Source organism: Macrobrachium nipponense, chromosome 11 (genome assembly GCF_015104395.2).
Source record: "Macrobrachium nipponense isolate FS-2020 chromosome 11, ASM1510439v2, whole genome shotgun sequence".
Classification (NCBI taxonomy): domain Eukaryota; kingdom Metazoa; phylum Arthropoda; class Malacostraca; order Decapoda; family Palaemonidae; genus Macrobrachium; species Macrobrachium nipponense.
Genome location: NC_061087.1, coordinates 94,023,743 through 94,046,814, shown reverse-complemented (window position 1 = coordinate 94,046,814; position 23,072 = coordinate 94,023,743). Strand labels below are relative to the sequence as shown.

At 42.6% G+C, this 23,072-nt stretch overlaps 1 protein-coding gene across 1 annotated transcript in view; it reads left to right on the top strand.

Moving 5' to 3' along the window:
• The window catches only part of LOC135207447 (uncharacterized), a 217,462-nt gene that overhangs the window by 160,563 nt on the left and 33,827 nt on the right, over positions 1 to 23,072 (top strand). Inside the window, exon 6 of the mRNA XM_064239176.1 lies at positions 17,975 to 18,084. Coding sequence (XP_064095246.1) covers positions 17,975 to 18,084 — 110 coding nt within the window. The remainder of the gene's footprint in view (positions 1 to 17,974; positions 18,085 to 23,072) is intronic.

Below are 23,072 nucleotides of genomic sequence, written 5' to 3'. Positions count from 1 at the left end.
GAAAGGAGCAATAGAACCTGTTCTGGATCACGAATCTCCGGGATTTACAACCGTCTGTGTTCTGGTTGCAAAGTCCTCGGGAGGTTGGAGGCCAGTGCTGGACGTAAGTCAACTGAATCTTTTCGTAGAAAAGACCAAGTTCACTATGAGACGAACGATTCAGTACTGGCAGCGGTACGTCCTGGGACTGGATGGCGACTCTGGACTTACAAGACGCATACTTTCATATTCCGATTCATCCAGGAAGCAGGAAGTATCTAAGGTTTGTGATTCAGGACAGGGTCTTTCAGTTCAAAGGCCCTATGCTTCGGCTTTGCACAGCCCCTCAGTATTCACGAGGATGATGTCCAATGTGGCGAGATGGCTACATTTAAGAGGGATCAGAGTATCTTTGTATCTGGACGACTGGTTGATAAGATCCCAGTCGAGAATTCAATGTCTGGAGGACGTAAGTCAAACATTGGACTTAGCAAAAGAACCTAGGTCTGGTAGTGAATATGGGAAAGTCCCCATTTGGAGCCCCAACAACAGATAGTTTATTTGGGGATTCAGATATCGGCAGTGACTTTTCGGGCTTTTCCGTCCCCCGAAGGCAAGCCCAATGCAGTCAGAAGGTGCAGGAATTTTCTAAAGAAAGACGATGCTCTGCAAGAGAGTGGATGGAGTCTACTGGGCACACTCTCTTCACTAGAGAGGTTCATTTCTTTAGGAAGGACTGCACATGAGACCTCTTCAGTTTTTCCTGAAGGATTCATGGCCAAGAAAATCGCAACCGGATTCCTTCCAGTTTCTAATTACCGACCGAAGTAAAGGAGGAATTAAAGTGGTGGCTAACTCCAGGCAGGTTAGCAAGAGGGATGTCGCTTCAGCAGAAGAACCCAGACCTCGTCTTGTTTTCCGACGCGTCGGACGCGGGTTGGGGGAGCGACATTAGGCCCTCAAAGAGGTGTCGGGACTCTTTGAACAAGGACGAAACAAAGTGGCACATAAACAGGAAGGAACTGTTGGCAATTTTCTTGGCCTTGAAGCACTTCAGAGAGTTGATTCGAAACAAGACAGTGCAGGTCAACTCGGACAACACACGGCTCTGGCATATATTCGGAAGCAAGGGGGAATCATTCTTTTCCCCTTTACAATCTGGCAAAAGAAATTCTGCTTTGGGCAGAAGAGGAAAAGGTCGTGATACTCACCAGGTTTATACAAGGAGAAAAGAACGTGGGTGCGGACCTGTTGAGCAGGAGAGAGCAACTTCTCTCGACGGAGTGGACGTTGCACATGGAGGTTTGCCAGAGCCTGTGGAAGTTGTGGGGCCGTCCGGTAGTGGATCTGTTTGCGACAGCCAGAACAAAGAGATTACCAACATATTGCTCTCCGATTCCAGACCAGGAAGCAGTGGCGGTAGATGCATTCCTGATGGATTGGTCAAACTTAGATCTGTACGCATTTCCTCCGTTCAAGGTGCTGGGGAAAGTGATGAAGAAGTTCAGGGAGAGCAAAGGAACGAGGATGACCTTAATAGCCCCGTTTTGCCGGCCCAAACCCAAAGTTGGTTCACAGAGGTACTGGGAATGGACGGTAGATACGCCAAGGACGCTTCCTCTAAGAGTAGATTTACTCAAACAACCCCACTTCGACAGGTTCACAAGAATACCCTCGCTCTGGGTCTGACTGCGGTTCAGACTATCGAACGTCTGGTCAGAGCGAGGGGATATTCTAGAGAGGTGGCCAGTGCAGTGGCTAGAGCCAGAAGAACCTCCCAATCACGTGTATCAGTCGAAGTGGGACAATTTCGGAAGTGGTGTAAAAACAGGAAAGTGTCTTCATCCAGTACCTCTGTGACCCAAATCGCAGATTTCCTTCTTTACTTGAGGAAGGATTTACACTTGTCAGTTTCGACAATTAAAGGTTATAAGAGTATGCTAACCTCAGTGTTTAGACACAGGGATCTAGACATCTCGAATAACTAGATCTGAGAGATCTGATTAGGTCTTGTGGGACGAAGAAACAATCAGAAGGCAGGCCACCTGCGTGGAACCTGGATGTGGTCTTGAAGTATTTAACTTCTAGCAAATTCGACCGTTAGAGGAATCCTCTCTGAGAGATCTTGCTAAGAAGACTATCTTTTTAGTAGCATTAGCAACTGCTAAAAGAGTTAGTGAGCTTCAGGCCATATCGAAGAAGGTGGGATGGAGACACGGCAATGCAGTGTGTGCATTCCAAGAAGGTTTCTTGGCCAAGAATGAGGATCCAGCTAATCCTTGGCCAAGATCCTTTGAAGTTTTGGGTCTAGCTGAATTGGTCGGTAACGAGCAAGAAACGAGTTCTCTGCCCAGTGAGAGCGTTGAGATGTTATATAGAAAGAACAAGAGTTATCAGAGGAGGTCTGATGCTCTGTGGGTGTTCAGTTAAAGACCCACTAGACCCATGACGAAGAACGCTCTAGCCTTCTTCATGAGAGAGTTAATTAAAGAGGCTCATATGTGGTGTGAAGAGCAGAGCGTTTGGTATTTTAAAGGTGAAGGCTCATGAAGTCAGGGCAGTGGCGACTTCATTAGCGTTTAAAAGAATTTAGCCCTCAAGGAAATTATTGAATCAACATATTGGAGAACTAATCAATATTTGCGTCTCTTATCTTAGGGACGTTCAGACAACCTTCGATAATTGTCAGACGCTAGGTCCATACGTGTCCTCGGGTACAGTATTGGCAAAGGAGTTACTACCCCATAACCTTCTGTAAGCTAGTTGTTTTTATTAGGTGATGGTGTTTGTGTTTTTTTTTTTTGGTCGTCTGAGAAAAGGGTGCGGTACTTTTCTCAGTCGTGTTAGTATTATCTGGTGATGGTGTGTGTGTAGTTCAGGTAAATGATTTGTTACTAGCTTGAATGCCGTGGCATAAGAGGGCTGTAAGGATCTGTCAACACATTGGTCACGTCAGTTTGTCAGTTCCAGTCTTAGCTTCTTCAACATACAGGACACTTCCTTGTTGAGAGCTACTAAGGTTTAAGCAGGCTTAGAGGCAGGACCTATGAAGTCAGCTACCTTAGCAGGTAAGGAACCTGGTGAGTTTTAATAATATTTTAATAATATTTTTATACTCTAAGAATGTTGCTGTCCTTGACCCACTCCAAATGTGTCAATCAGCTATATATATACCTGCCAGGTAAGTGTCATACATTAAAATGAAGTTTTTATGATAAAACAAAGTTTAATGTATACTTACCTGGCAGGTATATATAATTTAATTCCCACCCGCCTCCCTCAGGGGACAGGGTTCAGAGAAAATCTGGCCCAATTGGGAACGGTTCCTAGCGCTAGCGCCACGGTAACGAGGGGTGGTGGTTGCCTGAACTACTAATAGGTTACTAGCGATTGCCGCGAGTTTTGAAAATTTCTGCCAGGTGGAACAGAGAATATAGCTATATATATAACCTGCCAGGTAAGTATACATTAAACTTTGTTTTTATCATAAAAACTTCATTTTAAGCTAAATTCTTACATTCTAGTAATATTCAATCATTTACCTTTATTTTGTAACAAATTGGAAGACTCTAGCACAATATTTCGATTTATAGTGAATTTATGGAAAAAAAACAAAAAAAACATTTTCCTAACGTCCGCGCAGTAACTTCCAAAAAAAATATTAAATTTTTTTGTCCGATTTTCGTAATGTTTGCACCATTTTAAATTAGCCGTTACATAAAGTTTTATATATGAAAATGTGCGCAATTTCATGTAGAATACAACAATAAACAACCCATGGTTGTAGCTTTTATCAGTTTTGAAATATTTTCATATAAATAACGATAAGTGCCAAAATTTCAACCTTCGGTCAACTTTGACTCTACCGAAATGGTAAAAAAATGCAATTGTAAGCTGAAACTATTGCATTCTAGTAATATTCAATCATTTAACTTTATTTTGTAACAAATTGGAAGTCTAGCACAATATTTCGATTTATGGTGAATTTATGAAAAAAACTTTTTCCTAACGTCCACGCGGTAACTTCCGAAAAAATCATAAATTTTTTTGTCCGATTGTCGTAATGTTTGCACCATTTTAAATTAGCCATTACATAAAGTTTTATATATGAAAATGTGTGCAATTTCAAGTAGAATACAACTAAAAACAACCCATGGTTGTAGCTTTTATCAGTTTTGAAATATTTTTATATAAACGATAAATAGAAAAAATTTTACCTTCGGTCAACTTTAACTATACCGAAATAGTCGAAAACTGCAATTGTAAGCTACAACACTTACAGTCTTGTAATATTCAATCAATTACCTTCATTTTGCAACAAACGGGAAGTCTCTAGCATAATATTTCGATTTATGGTGAATTTTTTAAAACAGATTTTTTTTACGTCCGCAAGTTACGAATTCATCCATCATATTATCATATTGTAATAATATTTTCTCTGTGTTGCTTTGATCGTTTTACAATTTGTTATATACCAAAATCATCACAATTTAGTTTACAATACAACAAAAAAAATAATTAACTCATTATCTTTAACCGTTTTGTTCACAGCGCGATTTGTATACAATTATATGACCTTTTTTTTTTGCGCTGTCATATATTCCAATATTATATATGATAATGATATTCTTTTTCATTTCTGATGGTTGCATACTAAACTTCAGGCAATGACAAAATAAGGAGCCAAAAATTAACGCTTAATCTTGAAAATTAAGTGTGTTGTGATTTTTTTAAAACAACTTTATTTCCGCTTTTGCAACAAACGGGAAGTCTCTAGCATAATATTTCGATTTATGGTGAATTTTTTAAAACAGATTTTTTTTACGTCCGCAAGTTACGAATTCATGCATCATATTATCATATTGTAATAATATTTTCTCTGTGTTGCTTTGATCGTTTTACAATTTGTTATATACCAAAATCATCACAATTTAGTTTACAATACAACAAAAAAATAATTAACTCATTATCTTTAACCGTTTTGTTCACAGCGCAATTTGTATACAATTATATGACCTTTTTTTTTTGCGCTGTCATATATTCCAATAATATATATGATAATGATATTCTTTTTCATTTCTGATGGTTGCATACTAAACTTCAGGCAATGACAAAATAAGGAGCCAAAAATTAACGCTTAATCTTGAAAATTAAGTGTGTTGTGATTTTTTTATAATAACTTTATTTCCGCTTCGGCGCTCACTCGTGAACGCCGCCGGCATACAGGAGACACTTTCGGAAATACCGGCTCGGCATTTAAGGGTTAATTAAAGCTTGTTACAACCTCCATTCTGTATGCATTAATTGTTGGGGTCAAGCTTGTTCTCCTCAGTTGACTTTTCTTGAATCTGAGTAAAGGGACAGAACATATTGAAGACGGTGACTAGCTATTTTAACAAATAGGAAAGGGACAAGAAAAGGAAAGCGGCGTCTAGGGCTAATAGTTGTAAAAAAAACATAGCTAGTAAGGCTTTGGATGATGTCTGTTACTGAATCTGTGTCTGTTCCACTCATTCCCATTTCTCAAACTACCACTCTCTCTTCACTTTGGCTCTCTTACTCCTGAACCCAATTCCATCACCAGCCTTGATTTGAGGGTTAATCAGAAATTTAGTTTGATGTTGAACGCCATGAAACAATCAGGCGCCTCAATTAAGGTCCTTATGGACAAAGTTGGTAATAAAGGGATTTTGACGAAGGAAAAATCTATTTCTGGGTGATTGGCTCGTGTCGCCCTATGAAAGTATCCTTAATATCATTCTTTCTAGGTAAAATTAGCCTAAAATTACCAGAGAAAAACAAAATTAAGAAAATATCAGTAAAACTGACTCGCTCATCTTAAAAGAAGTGTCGGTAGATATAGGGCGAGTGTGGAACACTACCACGAGCCAAACACCAATTAGAACTTCCCTACCAGAATCCCCCAAGAGAGAGCTGATACCAACGGCGATGCAGCTTCTACTACTACTACTAGAGGACGCCACGGACAGCAGCGCCCCTAGCGGTCATCCTTAATTAAAACATAAATACATCTTGTCCTGCAAGGGGGGAAAACAAACCATAAAAAAGGGGGGGTTTCATAGGGCGACACGAGCCAATCACCCAGAAATAGATTTTTCCTTCGTCAAAATCCCTTTTCTGGGCTCAGCTCGTGTCGGCCTATGAAAGAGTACCAGAGAAACAGACAAGATGGAAAAGGAAAATAATTGAAAAACAGTTTAAAATGATGGTATAATATAAGTAAATCAAATACAGCATACAAATTAAGCACTTAAACTAACTTATTATAATAATAAATAACAGAATGTTAGTAAACTAAAAGTACTTAAGTTGTAAATAAATAAAATTACAGATATGCATGTAAAATAAGGTAAATTTGGGATTTACTTAAATAGAATATATAATTACAAAATATATACATACACGTGTCCTATCCTAGCATAAAAATAAGGATAGGTACACTCAAATCCATCATTAATACAATTAATTCCAAACATATACAAACACATTGTAACTGAAGATCATCACAAACACAAAATGGTGAATATACAAACATAATGTGTCCTACCCTAGCATAAAAATAAGGGTAGGAACACTGGAGTACATATCAGTACAAGGGTGGTTGTCCCTAGCAAAAAAAATATAAGGGACAATCACTATATGATACAACGGCTAAGGCTATGATGTTGAGTAGCCTGACGATAGGTTGAGGCATGTTGGTTGAAGTAGGTAGAAAGGAGACCTGGATCAATACTACAAACTACTAAACAGTATCGGGGAGAAACTATGCTGCTACTGCTGAAAACTTTAAAGATTCCAAGGACTTTAAATAATGCCGTTTAAAGACTGTCGGGGATTCCCATCCAGTATACTTCCTAAGATCCTCAAAGTTCATATGTTGGAAATAATTAATTGAGGTGGCTACTCCCCTGATATCATGTGCTTTTGGGAATGACTCAGGGTTGGCTTGTTTAATGAAATAAAGGATTTGCTGTCTAATGCCTTTAACTGATAAAGTACCACCTTTTTCTCTCATGAAGAGAGCACCTGAGGATCTAGAAGAAGTACGAGATAGAAAGGCTCTAAGAGTTGATACTGGGCAGAGAGAAGGATCCTGTGGAAGTGGGATAACCTTCCAAGGGGCCCACCTTGCAAGAGGATCTTCATTTTTGGCTAAAAAGCTACGATCCGGAGCAAGTAGAACTTCTCCTGATGGGAGGAATTCCACATGACCGCATCCCTGGATAGAGCCGACAGTTCTGAAATTCTAGCTCCTGAGGCTAGGCTTAATAGAATAATGTCTTCCTCAGGAGCATTATGAATGTACAAGATGAGTTGTCAGTATCTGAAGCATAGTTTGAGGACGTCATTTAAGAACCATGAAACTGTAGTAGGCCTGCTGGGAAGGTCTAAGTCTAGCACAGGCTTTAGGGATAGATGTGAAATAAGATTCAGTCAAATCTATCTGAAAACCTACTTGAAAGATTTTCTTCAAAGCCGATTTATGAGTGGTAATCGTGCTAGCTGCTAAACCTTTTTCAAATAAGGATCTGAAAAAGGATATAGCCAAATTAACTGTCATGGTTGTAGTGTTCGATTCTCTCAAGAAAGATGCTAATTTTTTAACAGCTGAGTCATATTGTCTAATGGTTGACTCTCTCTTATCTGATTCTAGGAAGAGAATATTCTGTGGATCAATGTCAGCATCTTTATTAGCCGCAAACTTCATGAAGTCCATAAAGTTAGGGTCTGGAGAGTTCTTGAGGAAGCGAACACAGTCCTCATTTGTACTGATTGTGACAGTTTGGGATTGGGGATCCGTTGAGGTCGGAGACCCAATTCCAAAAGAAGAGGATACCAGTTGCTCTTGGGCCAATCCGGTGCAATCAGAGCTACTATCCCTTTGAAAGACCTTAGTTTGTCCAGGACCTTCAAGAGAAGATTCACTGGAGGAAAAACAAAACAGATTCTCCTCCACTGATTCCAATCCAACGACAGGGCGTCCGTGGCATAAGCCAGAGGGTCCAGGTTGGGGGCCACATAGCAAGGGAGCTTTGTGGTTCGCTTGTGAGGCGAAGAGATCCACTTGGAGACCTGGGACTCTCCGGCTTACCCACTGGAATGACCCGACGTCAGAGACACTCTGATTCCAGAGGAACTGACCGGGACAGGGCGTCTGCTATCACATTTCTTACTCCTGCCAGGTGAGTGGCAGACAGATGCCATTTGTGTTTGTTTGCTAATGCAAAGATGGCTATCATGACATGGTTCACATGCTTGGATTTGGACCCTCCTCTGTTGATGCAGTGAACTACTACTGCACTGTCCAAAACTAGCCTTAGATGAGACTTCTTCGGGGGAAGCAGTCTCTTCAGAGTAAGGAATACTGCCATTGCTTCCAACACGTTTATGTGGAGCTGGCGAAATTGAACTGACCAAGTCCCCTGAACCTGTTTGAACTGAGAGTATCCTCCCCACCCGGACAGGGAAGCATCCGTGTGAATGGTTAACACTGGGAGGGGATATTGAAGGGGTACCTTCTTGGCTAAGTTCTTTACTTTTGACCAAGGCCGTAGTTGGTTGCGGAGGATCTGTGGAATTACTGACAACTTGTCTCGATATTTGGAGTTTGCTCTTGACCGCCAAATTCGATTTATATCTTTCAGCCTTGCTTTCAGAAGGATATCTGTCACCGAAGCAAACTGAAGAGACCCTAGGATTCTCTCCTGGTTTCTTCTTGATGTCTTTGTTTGCATTTGAGGAATTGCCTGACAGATTTTTGCTATTTCCTTCCGTTTGGCCACTGGAATTGATAGATTGTGGGAAGACAAATCCATTGGATTCCTAGCCACTGAAAATAGAATTCCGAGTAAGTCTGGATTTCGTTTTGTTTATCTGGAACCCCAGATGTTCCAGAAAGTGAACTACCTTTTTGGTAGCTTCGAGACATTCCTCGACTGTTGATGCCCAGATCAACCAATCGTCGAGGTATGCCGCTACCATGATTCCCTGAGCTCTCAATTGTTGTACAACCACTTCTGCTATCTTTGTGAATACCCTGGGGGCTATATTCAGACCGAAGGGCATCACTTTGAATGAGAATGTCTGATTTCCTAGCCTGAATCTAGGAATGGCGGAAGTGTGCCTGGCTATAGGGATATGATAGTATGCGTCTGTAAGATCGATGGAGCATGTGACGGCTCCACGCGGAAGTAGGGTCCTTACTTGAGAGAGGGTAAGCATCTTGAACTTGTCGCAGCGAATGAAAGAGTTTAGCTTTGACAAGTCTAAGATTACCCTTCTTTTTGTTGAGCCTTTCTTTGGCACGCTGAATAAGCGCCCTTGAAATTTTAGATGTTTGACTCTCGCAATAGCTCCTTTCTGAAGGAGTTCTTCCGCGTAATCTATCAATTCCTTTGACGGTACCTGATGAAATGATTTGATTGGAGGGGGATCCTTGATCCAACTCCAGCCTAGTCCTTTGGACACTATGCTCTGTGCCCAATTGCTGAACCCCCACTGTGGCGGAAGAGGAACAGCCTCCCTTCCTCACCTGGGGAGCCTCATTGCTGATGGGCGGGTTGGCCACCACGCCCTCCTCTGAACTGCTTACTCCTTGTGCCCCTTCCTGCGCCACGGTAACGAAAGTAACCTCTCGCCCTACCCCTCGGATGAGAGTAGCCTTGAGTCTCATAAGCAGGGTTAAAGGCCGGCGAGATAGCGTAGGAAGTAGAAGGTTGAGATTGCTGGGGCACCAGGAGGAAAGGCTGGGTCTGTTTAGATGTGGCAGGTTGTCCCTGTTGGGTAACTGGGACTGCCTGCACAAATGCTGCTGATGCTGAAGTTTTTTTATATGGCTGGAACCTCTTACCAGCCTTCTTTGGTTTCTTGCCAGCAGTGGGGAACGGATTCCTGTTTCCTCTTAGAGGAAATACCCCCACCTAGCTCTAAGGCTCTGGTTGAGTCTAGCAGCTTCGTGGTGGACTTCGTTCACTGCGGACTCTGGGAAGAGATCCGCTCCCCACATGCTCGCAGCCAAGAGTCTATTAGGCTCATGCCTGATAGTGCACTCTTGAAGGACATGCTTCCGGCAGTTCCTCCTGGCTTGGAAGAAGTCAAAAGCGTCTGACAGAACCGTCTGAAACTGTGATTTTCGCCAGAATCTTGAACAGCTGTTCGTTAGCGTAGGAAAGGGCAGCCATTTCCGTAACGATAAGAGAGTTGAGGGACCTGCCAACCTAGTTTCGCGCATCGAACTCTGTCTGGATTAGGGAATCCGGCAGCCTAGGTAATTTCTCACCGAACTGGTCCATGGCGCAGTCCGGTTTGAGTTTACCCAGCGTGAATGTAGCTGGCAGGTTTTCCCATAACTCTCCGAAGGCGGGGAAGAGTGGAGAAGTAGACTCCGACTCCCTCAACTGTGGAATGGGTTCATCCTTGAGGACTGCCTGAAGAGCCTTCTCCACCAATTTCGTGGCGAACGGAAGAGAGACCTCCTCTTCCGTCGCGAAAATAGTGAAGGGACTCTTGTAGCCTGGAGTCTAGTGTTAGTACACTCCCAGTCCTCAAGGCAGTGAACCCATTCTCGCTGGGCGTGATCTCTACTGTAGAGAACTGACTCCTTCGAGATCTTGTCCTCTCTCGTAAGCGCCGTTGGCGTCAGCCTAGCATACCCCGATGAAAGGCTGCGTCAGACCCGGAGGGTAGAACTCGAAGTCCTCAATCCTTCGAGTACCAAACTCCGGGATCGAAATCATCCCGTCCTTAAAAGGAGCGTAAGCCGCTACCTCCATGGGTTCTCCATAGAGAAAGCTGGCAAGGAGTCGTAAGGCGGGAGTTGGAGAATCCCCGTGCTAGATGCAGGGGAGACTGGGGGAGGAGCCTGAGATAGCCCTGCTACTCGGTCCTCATTCTCTCTCATCCTATTAGAGAGGTCCTGGATGGAACTGTCCAGTTTGAGACAGACTGTTCGATAATTGCGCGCAACATCTGCTCAAAACGTGTTCCCCATGCCGAAATTTGGGAACCTACCAACACTCCTACCTGTTCCATCATCCCTGGTGAGACAGAAGAGGAACGCAGGTGCTGGTGCTTGCCACCCTGCCGGCATAGCCGGAGAGGGGGCAGCGGAGGCGGGAGAAGGCAGCGACTCGGTGGTAGCGCGAGCCTTCTCCTTCGAAGCCTTGCTTTTGGAGCTCTTCGACTGGGAAGAGCTCGGCTTAGCCTTCACCGCATCGGCGTATGAAGTCGACGACTTCCTGGCCGAAGAAGACGAAGACGACTTCCTAGAAGTCGACTTAGACAAGGTCTTCGGTTCTCTCTTTCCCTTCTCCTTAGGAGGTACAGAGAGAGAGGGAGGGCGGCTAGGGATCTCGGATCCCGCAAAGCCTTGGAAAGAGGCGGAAGAAGAAGGGACAGGAGAAAGATCCAGGATCGCCCAATGGGGAAAGACCTTGGGCGCCCGACAAACCTACCTAAACCAACAAATCCTCGCTACTACCGCCATCGGCTCGAGGTTCAGGTCCAGGGCAGCGACGTCCGGAACTGACTCTGGGAGGCTACGACCCCGAACGAATGCTGGGAGTTCTTGCTGGATGGAGGCTATCACTGGGGCGGCGGACAAGGGGTCGACGTAGCCCGTCGACTTGCCCGCGGGGGAAGATCTGGATGGCCACTTCCTATCTAATATGTAGGGCTGGCCCTTGGCCGGCGTTTTTCCCAAAGCCGCCCCACCCACGCTTCAGGGTGGCGAGGGCGACTTCCCTCACACCGCTAGCCTGAAAGAAAGGCGGGATTAGCTACCAATTGTGGACAGGGTTAACAAACTTACGAACTAGAAGTTGTTAGTAAAATCATAAGTAAGCTTATAATGGACATACCCCATCTCCCAGCTGAGCGACCAGGTCGTAGCAAATAGCGCAGGCTTCGGGGTGCCAGACGATCGTTCTCATTGTAGACGTGGCACACGGGGCGTGGGACCTGCACTCGTCATGTCCACAGGGGTCATAGAGCGTCGCATTACAGGCCGGGACCTGGCAGTTGGTAGCCTGTAAGTGAAAAAAGTACATAAGTACAGAGTAAACACTTACAGCCTATCATATGCTCCGCTGGTGCCGGAGCGATAAAGATAGATAAAACCAGAGCCCCGCTAAAATACGTGTGGTAACCAGGTTGGAAGATAGGCTATGGCTCCGCCAATGGCGGAGGCACAAGGATCAACCAACTAGGAGTGGTGGTAATGGAAACCACGACGGACAATGGCGGGGATGGTTGATAAAATAAATATAATAACACACAATTCATTGTAAAATATCTTATAATAGGGTATATATCCTTAAAATAACAAAATTAAAACAACTTCTCTCCACCCGTCTACTAGAAGAGTGCGTAGGTAAGGGTAAGCTCCCTTCCGGTAGCGGCGGAGAGATATAAGGATATAGTAGGCAAGCAACCGACCATCCATAGCGCCCACCCTGCCCGCTAGCGGAGCCAATATCCTATAACCAAAGGGGCCCCGGCTGCGACGGAAGGTTCCTTTCGTACGTAAGGGAGGTGGCTGAGCATGGGGAGGGGGGGGAGGGAGGTCCCGCGAAACACGGCGGGGAGCGAGAAAAAGGGGGGAAGGGATGGCCTACTCCTCCCCGCCTCACCAACTACCCGCATGGAGACCCGGTACCTCATAGTGGTCGCCCTATACCCCCTGCTGGCGGAACCCCCCGGTCACCTCCGAGAGTGTGAGAGAAGGCGAAGAGGTTGTTATAACAACCAAGGGGTCCCCCAGCTCCTCCCTACATCAGAGAGGGAGGGAAGGGGCAGGGTAAGGTGCTGTAGGACACGTGACCGCAAGTGCCTAGGCCGCGAGCAACACAACCGTGGTAGGCCACGTGAACCAAGCTGTACCAACATGTGGAACAGCACCTAGGCTAGCCTAACACCCTAAATAATATACATCGAAAAGGGGAAGAGACACTTTTAGTAAAGAGAAAGAAGCCCAGGAGGAGGCAGACTGTTCCGAGAAACAGAAGCCTACTCGGAGCCAGCGATAGCCGATGTAGAGCAAGAGCCGGGATGCTGGGCCGAAAATAATAATGATAGCCCTAAATACCAAGCTAAGAGAATGGTAGGAGGGCTGAACTAGCTAAAACTCGATGTAAACAATGAATGTGAAAAAGTAAGCCCATAAGCATAAGCAAGTCCCAGTATGGAGGACCGGAATTCTTACGCCAGGCGGCATGGCCGCCACGAGACAACCGGGAACCGTATATGACCTATAAAAAGGAAAATACTGGTACCCGGAAGACAAAAATACAGTAAAATGTTACTTATGAGTTACTTTCAACTCTTAGCCGTGGCGATTGCAGAGCGTTCATGATACAGATGCGGTATAAATCGCAAGAAGTAAACACAAGCACAAGAAAATGGCGACTTGTCGCTGGTGCTAAAAATTAAGGATGACCGCTAGGGGCGCTGCTGTCCGTGGCGTCCTCTAGTAGTAGTAGTAGAAGCTGCATCGCCCGTTGGTATCAGCTCTCTCTTGGGGGGATTCTGGTAGGGAAGTTCTAATTGGTGTTTGGCTCGTGGTAGTGTTCCACACTCGCCCTATATCATACCGACACTCTTCTTTTTAAGAGTGAGCGAGTCAGTTTTACTGACATTTTCTTAATTTTGTTTTTCTCTGGTAATTTTAGGCTAATTTTACCTAGAAAGAATGATATTAAGGATACTTTCATAGGCCGACACGAGCTGAGCCCAGAAAAGTGTTAATAGTGCAAGTGCAGTGGAGGAGGTGGCTGTCCATCCTACCAATTCTCCTAAGCAAAGGTCCCTGGCATACTCCCCTAAACCTGGGAGGAGCCATAATGATAGACCAAGGGAGGTCAGTAGGGTTTGTCTACAGGTAGTGGACATGTTTTCACATCCCAGGTGGCGGCAGAGTGCCAGTGGAAAGGCATCTGTGAGGAAGTGTCATGTCTTTCATCTAGTTTTTCCAATTCGGGAGAATCTAGCCCCAGGCGCCAGTGGTGCTTTGCTGATGAATCGTGACCTTTGAAAAGATGAGCTAGGGATGATTCCCATTCTTCAGTGCCTCCTGAAATGTTCAGTGAACCGTCACAAGATCAGCACCTGTCATGTATATATAACTATGTGCATACATATACGTACAGGCATTCCTCAGTTTACGATGGGGTTCTGTCCTTGAGACATTTCGTAAGCCGGAACATAGTCGAAAATCGTCAATGATCCTAAGAGGACCTTACTTTTAATGCTGTGGGTGTATTAAAAACTATGTAAACTGCATTTTTATTGCATTTTTCATTTTAAAAAACCTTCAAATTATTATTATTTTGCCTTTTTGGAGATGGATTTCTTTCATCAGATCGGCGTTGAAAGTGTCGTAACCCTGGAACGTGTCATAAACCTTGAAATAATTTTTGATGAATATAATTTTAAAGCGTTATAACCTCAGAACATCATAAGCCGAAACCACCGTAAGCCGGTGACTGCCTGTATGAAGGTTAATATATATGTACCATATGTGTGTACATGTTACATATATGATATTCCCAAGTGGCACTTCCCCCCATGAAATATTTCTAGATCTGCCATTGGGAGTAGCCCATGTGTGAAGAGTTACAGACAGTTTAAGTCTTACTAATGTAAAGGACTGAGAGTTTGTATATTGTCTGGGAACTAATCACAATTTTTAAAAGCAAACTGTATTATTTCCTAACTATACAAACTTGAGTCTTTTACTTATTAATAATAATAATAATAATATCCTTTATTTCGGTTCAAGACCATATACAATGAACATACAAAATACACAGTAACATACACAATCTAGATATATGAGTCAACATGATAGGAAAAATTAGTAATCGGCACTTATCCACAAAATAGCTGAGGTAGCATAAAAGATAGTAATCATAATACTGGTAATAGTAATAATGTTGGTGAGAAAAAAAAATGTATTGAGAGTTATAACAGTTAGTGCACAAATTATATAGCTTAAATTTCACTAGAGACCTTAGGTGGTTACAGTAGTCTGGTCCAGAGGGCTAAATACATAAATTGAATGTATATATATATATATATATATATATATATATATATATATATATATATATATATATATATATATAAAGAAACTTTAACTTGATAGTAATCACAGAAATAATGAAAAAATAAAATATCAGCAATAAATATAATAATGACAAAATCTGCAGATGACATCTTGCTAATACAGAGATTAAGTCCTTTAGGGGACAAAGGCCTCATTTTCCCATCTTTCCCACAATTTAGATCTTCTTCTTGCTTCACTCCTTAGGGCTTTGTATGAGCGAGTTGCCGCTGTTTCTCACTCGGGTTACTAGGCTTTAGGCCCACCTCATGCCCCCCCTCTATCTGAACCTGGACTGAAAGGCAAACTAGAATGTACATCTGGGCAGGCAGATCTCCCTGCCTACTGGATGATAGGTACTGCCTTACTACCTTGTTCAAGAATTTGAATTTAAACGGTCATGTTCCTGCTTCTTTCATATGCGTATAAGGCACTTAGATACGGTTTGGAGTTAGCATAGCTTTTCACAATGGGGATCTCCTAAAATTGAGAACTTTGGTTTTCCTTTGTTACTAAAAGGGTTACAGTCACTCAGAAGTAGGTGCTCTTGTTTTTGTTCTTTGTTAAGTCACAATTGTTCCCTCTAGACTTTGTGAACGAGATTTTGTCTGGCTCACAGAAGAATTTGACGCATGTCTTACTAGCTCAGTCATTGAAGCGTCCATATGTGACTTCTGCTGCTCCTGCCAAGGTTTTTATTTTCACCTTTGCAGCAACCCTTTCGAGGAGGAAAGTCACGTCCTCAAGAGAGACCCTGCCCTAACATTCTGGGCCTCTTCAACGTACTTTAAGAAGTCTTCCACCAAGACTCTGTCCATGTGTGTATCTAGTCCTTCACGCTCCTATTGGTGCCAGAGTGCACCTATTTTAGGAGTAATGGAGTCAAAAAGGGGTGTAACTTTGGATGGTTCAGGTTCTTCATAGAGGCTATTTCATTCCTTGCAAGTGTACTAGTACCACTTTTTCAAGTCTCCCGTCTCCTTAGTGACACTGTAGGATCAGAGAGGTTTTTTTAACTATTAGAAGAAGCATAGTCTCTGATCAGGAAAGTTCAAGGTCCCTTCCAAGACCTGGATCCTTTGTTTTCCCTTAAGATTGTTACGGTCTTCCTTGACTTCCAGGAGCACCCATCATCTTTGGCCTAACTCACCCGGCACTCTGCTCCTCTGGTGCCAAATCGTACTCCAAGTGTTTGCCAACTCCCGAGTCCTTAGCTCTTTTGGTGCCAGCTACAATCTGGCTTAGTAACACCCAGTAGCACCCCCCAGCTCAGAAGTACAGAAAGCACTCTGTCCAGTTGACCATCCATAACCTAGGGAGTTATGGCAAGAACCCTCTTCCTCTCTGTAAATGCGTTGTCTTCCGTTTTATATGAACTATTTTTCAGGGGGACTAAGTGTTGTGGAGTGTTTGTTTGCCTACTCTAAAGTAAAGGAAGCACAGGATGTTCTTCTATCTCTTCACCTTTTCATTAAGGTGCTGAGTTTGGAGAGCCAGCGGGTACAATGTACCTGGAGCACCCACCACTCTCAGTGGATGGGTCATGATTATTTCATTGTAGGTGTCAGTGTTTTCTGGGTTTTCTTTGGTGCTATACCCAAGGCAAGGGCAGGAAATTTTCATGCTTTGCTAGCAATCGGAGCACTTCCCTAGCTGCAAAGTTCGCCCTGAGTAGGAGGCGACCCTTGGCTATACCACCACGCCACAGGCAGTATCCATCTGCAGTAGCTCTCTTAACTGATAAGAACGACAAGCATTGTTTTCAATGCTAGCAACTTTTCTATTCCATTTCATTACATGACTTGATGTTTTGGAGTAGAATATGTCCATGATCCCACCTCCTTTCAATTAGGATTCAGCTGTGTAATTACTGGGTAAGTCACTTATACAAAATGATATTTTTGTAATAAAATAAGGTCTTGTATATACTTACCAAGTAATTACATGATCAGAGCCCTCCTTCCGTTATGGGTCAGCACTGTATACCTACACTGAGCAATTGAAGCGCTGCCTGTGAAATTTGATTTTAGGCTGCCATTATGTGGGAATTATAGCTGTATAATTATGGGTTTCTATATACAAAACCTTATTTTATTATAAAAATATCATTTCAGAGATGCATTTCTTTTGCAAATTATCAAAGCATGATTTGCAAATTTCAATCACTTCACTGATAACCGCTTGAAATTAAATTAAGTACAAGTGTGATTTTGTCAGCTTCAGATGTTGCTTTTGCCTCCAAACTATTTTGAAGTCTGCTGCTTAAAGTTAGTAGCATACTTCTTTTTAAAACTTTCCTCTCCATAAAGTAAGATAAAAGCCTTATTATTAATATAAACTGCAGGACAGTAAAAGCTTTAGCATAATTTTTAAAAGTTTAAAGTAATGTAAATTAAAAAAGAAACAGTTCAGCGCTTGATCTGGAGGCAAAAACCCTCAAATCATTATTTCCATTTTACACATATGTACCTGGAAGTACAATATATTGCGGTCAGTTATATCGGTGAGCTACTGTATTAAAAATTTTATATATAGGTCATTGAAGTGTTAAGTGAAAAAACTTAGGTGAAGATAGGATTACTGTACATTTATGTATTTAATCTACTGCCTACTCAAGTATGATACAGGAAAATGCACAGAATTCAACAGAAAATTGATCATTGCTTAAAGAGAGACTTAATCACTTTTCTCTTAATTTTTTTTATTAACTGTTAAATTGTGCTGCATTACATGAATCATCATTTTATTGTTATTGTTAACTGCAATGGGAGGTAACCAGACAAGAGTGCCAATATCTGGGCAGGCTGTCAGAATAGGATGCAGATTTATGTTGGGGAAGAGCTCTCCTAATTTTGTGTCATTTCTTTCTTGCAGGTAGGCTCCTTACGTACACCAAAAAAAGGTCAAAGAAAATATTTGGTGAAGAGTCATTTCTTCCTGAAAACTGTCCAAAAGTTTTAAATAGAAGAAAAGCCATTAAAACTGTAAGTATGTCAGCTGTGTTGAATTTTCCTGTAACACTAGAACTTACTCTTTCATGATTCATGCATAAAATTTGTCAAGATACATATGAACACTTGATATTGAAGACATAAAGGCCGACATTACACAATTTATACTGATACCTGCAAGTAAGCATCTGTTACTGTATTTATTGAAATCATATAATGAAACAAGCCATTTTAGCTTGACAATAATGTTTCAGTTGTTCCATAACAAGCCCATCAGTCCTAATTTGCCTGATTACAGTAAACCCCTGGTATTCACATTCTCGTGATTCGCGGACTCACTTATTCGCAGATTTTTTTTATCTAAAAATTATTTGCGGCAGAACTTGCTCATTCTTGGGGTTTTTTGTGGAACGTATCTATAAAAATATTCACCGGTCCCCACTATGAATTTTTTCATAAAGCAATTGGCTGTCTTCTGGAAAGCAGCCAATCCAGGAGTAGCATTCATTTCCCTTGGCACTCATTGGCGAAGATGGAATTGTGGGTACGATGCATCTCTCCCTGATCGGCCTCGCTCCTTAGAAAGTTACTGGTGTACACGGACATAATTGCAAATCAGTGTTTTAAGTATCACCAATTATCTGTCAATTGTGCTGAAAACGGCTCCAAAAAAGCACCCTGCTCCTTCTGATGCTTCTGGCAAAGAGCCTAAAAGAAAGAAGACAGTCATGATGCTCGACGAGAAGGTGTAAGTTCCCAATATTTTGAAGAGGGCAAAAGTTTCGCTGCAGTTGGCCACCATTTTAATGTGAATGAGAGCATGGTGAGATACATTAGGAAAAGAGAAAGTGAAATAAGAAAGTGTAAGCATGAACTACTTTGGTACAGCTAAAACAGTGTCGACAGTGTGAAATAAACAATCGCACCGGTGGAATCTGCTTTGGCATACTGGATCAAGGACTGCCATAAGAAGAACGTACCTCTTGACTTCAACATCACATGTGAAAAAGCTCAACAACTCTATCAGCAGTTATCAACTGCTTCGGAAGGCAACGATGTAGAGGAAGAGGAAGGCAGCAATCTAGAGGCACAAGAAGGCGATAAAGAAGGGGAATTAGAATTCTTGGGCTTTGATAAACCCGCACATGAAGAAGAAGAGGAGGAAGAGCCACAACCATGACCATCATCAGCTCCTCATGGTTTTCAGGCAAGCAAAGGATAGTTTCAGCGGTTGTAGAAGCAGTTCCACCTAAAGTCTGTCTCCCTACCATGGGGAAGCAGCATCATCAGATAAAGAGGCGGCTGCAAAAAAAATCCTGAGACCTTCAAGATTCTTCAGGAGAAAGGATACCGCCCAGAACAGGTGTTCAATATGGATGAGAGTGGCCTGTTCTGGAAAAAAATACCTTCCCAGGAATACTTAACGAAGGATAAAGCCAAAGCCCTCCAGAATCAAGGCACAGAAGGACAGGGTTAACCTCCTAATGTGTGGGAATCTGGCTTTATGCTGTAACCCGGCCTGATTTACAAGGCTGCAAGCCCCAGGTATTGATGCCTGTGTTCTGGATGCACAATCCCAAGGCCTGGATCACCAAAGTCCTTACGGAGCACTGGTTCCATCAGAGCTTCATTCCTCCAATTAGGCAATACCTGGGCGACTTGGACGTGGAGTTCAGGGTGTTGCTAATTATGGACAAAGCTAGTAGCCACCCTCTCAGTTTCTATTACAAGGGAGTCTAGCTCAAATTCCTCCATCCCAATACCACCTCTCTCCTCCAGCCCATGGACCAGGGCATGAATTTTGCCCTCAAGGCACTACACCAGGAACTCCCCGTCACCTTGTTGATGCAATGGACCGTGACAGTGAAGTGAATTTATGCTGAAAGACTATTGGCATAATTTCACGATTGCCTTGTGTCTGTCTTGTCATCAACCGGTCGCTGAATGTCATAAAGAAAGAGACACTGAACACATGCTGGAGTTAGTTGTGTCCAGATTGTGTGCATAATTATACAGGCTTCTCTTCTCAGGCAATTCAACATTTGGCAATTAATAAGGCAGTTTAGTTGGCGAGGACTCGTGGTGGTGAAGGCTTTGATGACATCACCGAGGATGAAGTCAGCACACTCATTAATGCCCATTTACCCCCTGACAGACCAGGATTTGGAAAACCTGACGAAGTCTGCCAGCAAGGAAGAAGACACTCCAGGTTCAGGAGAGGAGCAGGAGCAGGGGGAGGGGCGTGCCTGACTTTGGAACACCTGTCCCAAATTAGGGTAATGATAAACGATGCCCAGGAGTTAGTTTCAACATGGGATCGTTACTTGGAATGCTCCTTGTTTTAAAATATCCTTGATATGGCATTGGAGCCCTATAATCAAGCCTTCACTACCATGAAGAAGCAGCAACAGCAGTTGTCGATCACCATGTTCATCACACATATGAAGAAGGACCCTCCAAAGCCTCCCCAAATCACCTGAAGTAGTGCCTCCCAAATCGCTTGATTTAGTACCTCCCGAAGCCCCTCTTGAAGGTGAAAGGCTCCCTCAGAGGAGAAGTAACTCCTTGGCTTAGCTGTGCAGTCATCTTCACCACCATTCATCGGACTGTACAGCTAATTCATCATCATCATCTTTAATCAACATTTTTATAATCATACTTATTTTGTTCTCTTTCTCTCTCTCTCTTGTGATTTGTGTACATAACCAAGTCATTTACGTATGTAACTAAGTCATACTGTATGTGCGAATATTTTCAACCATAAAATGTGTAAGATTTACTTTGAAATTATAATGATGATATTATTTCAGAGTTTAATACACTGATAGGATAATAGTTTAATGTATGTTTGATGTAGAATGGTAATGTTAAAGATACTTTGGTGTTTGAACTTTCAAAAAAGGCAGTTATAAGCATTTTAAGAGGGGGTTCTAAGTTTCACTGATGTTAGCTATTTGTAGGGTGTCTGGTATGCATCCCCTGCTAATAAGGGAGGGTTCACTGTAATATTAAATTCCAAAAAGACGCAGATTCTGAAGCCTTGAAGACATAAGAATAACTGCAAAACCAACAGATAGGGAGGAAGAGTATGTGTTTGTGTGTAGTCAAGTTTGGAAATTATTTTTTTTTTTTTTTTTTTTTTTTTTTTTTTTTTTTTTTTTTTTTTTTTTTTTTTTTTTGCCAATTACTCCTTTGTTGTCTGTAATTCACCCTTTCTTTTTCCATAATTGTTCTTATTTGTGTTTTATTCAGTTTCTTAGCCAGGGTTAGCCTCTTTCACTTTGTTCTGGATAATTACCTTTCTTTATGCTTCAACTACCATTAAGAGTTTTTTTTTTTTTTTTTTTTTTTTTTTTGTTTTTTTTTTTTTTTTTTTTTTTTTTTTTTTTTTTTTTTGAGGTTAATTCACTGCTGGTTTAAGTACTGGTGATAATATATTTTGTTATAAGGCTATACTGTATATGTTTTCTTGTGTGTTTTTTATTTATTTATTTATTTTTGTGTTTAATAGCTAATATAGGCCTATATGCCTTTGGTATTTAGTAAATGTTTTTACCCTTTCAAATTGAAGTGATCTATTTGATCAGGAAAACAAAAGGTATTGATATTTAAAAGTAACCAGTCAAACTTTTGACTTTCACATACCCATTTTGTTCCCTCATAATTTTTTATTCTATATCATTACAGAGCTTCTGCAATATAAAGTCCAGTTGTACATTGTATGGTTTTTTTTTTTTTTATTGTTGTTGAAGATGAAAGTGTTATAAACAGCAGTTTGTTCATGCCACTTACCTGACAGATATATATATAGCTGTATTTTCTGAAGTCCGACAGAATTTCAAAACTCGCGGCACACGCAGTGGGCGGCCAGGTGGTAGTACCCATTCCCGCCGCTGGGAGGCGGATATCAGGAACCATTCCCATTTTCTATTCATATTTTTTTCTGTCGCCGGTCGGTAAACTACTGTTTACAGACCTCCGCCTAGGATTTTTTGGATTTGACTCGCATTTAAGTATCTGATTGACTTTTGGTATTGATTTTGGATTGTTGGATTGGCATACGCGATAGTGGACCGTTTTTTTACTTTGGATTGGCTTTTCTGTAAACGTGATGTCTGGATCAAGTGCAGTGAGTTTCAGAGTGTGTGTGAGGAGTGATTGTAAGGTGAGGGTACCGAAATCATCGGTAGACCCCCACACAGTATGTATGAGTTGTAGGGGGCATGTTTGTTTGGTGGATGATCGGTGCAATGAATGTGATGGATTGACCAATGATGATTGGAAGGTGTATGATTCCTATCGGCGTAAATTGAAACGCGATAGGATCAGGAGGTCTTCCTCCAGGAGTGGTTCTACCAAAGGTAAGGGTGCTAATATTTCTCCTGCTATAACACCTGTAGATTTTGCATCTCCTAAACCTGTGTTGTTGCCTTCGGGCCCTGAATCTGTGTCGGGAGAAGGTAATGCCCTTTCTCTTATTTTGGAGTCTCTACGTACTCTAGAGACCAAAGTGAAAGCCTTGGAAACTGGCTCAGTGCAAGTGCGTGATCGTGCCCCTAGTGTTGTGGAGGGGGCATCAGATCGGCCCCATAATGCCTCTAGGCCTAGACCGCTATCGGACTCCCAGGAATCAGGGAGGGGATATGTCGAAAGCCGCAAGAGGGTTACGGGGGCTCCCCACCGATCTGGCGTCCCTTCGGCAGGCCTTGTTGCAAAGTCCCAGGCTGTCAAGGGCGCGCACAGGCGCGTATCCTTAAGGACTGCTTCTTTTCGTCCTCCGAAGCGTCCCTCCCTCCGTCGCAAGGGGTGGTAGCGCTTGGAGAGTACCTCTCGTCCGCTGAAAAGGACGTTTGTTCCGATACGTAATACAAACCCTCGGTCCTTTAACAATAGGAAGGTAACTAGCGGCAGCTGGGACGGTCGTAAGCTTCGAACAAGGGGAGAACGGTAGTTAACTGCTTGTCCGATCGTGCGCGCGCCCGAGAGGTGAAGAATCACTTTTGCTTTCGGCCGCGGGTGTG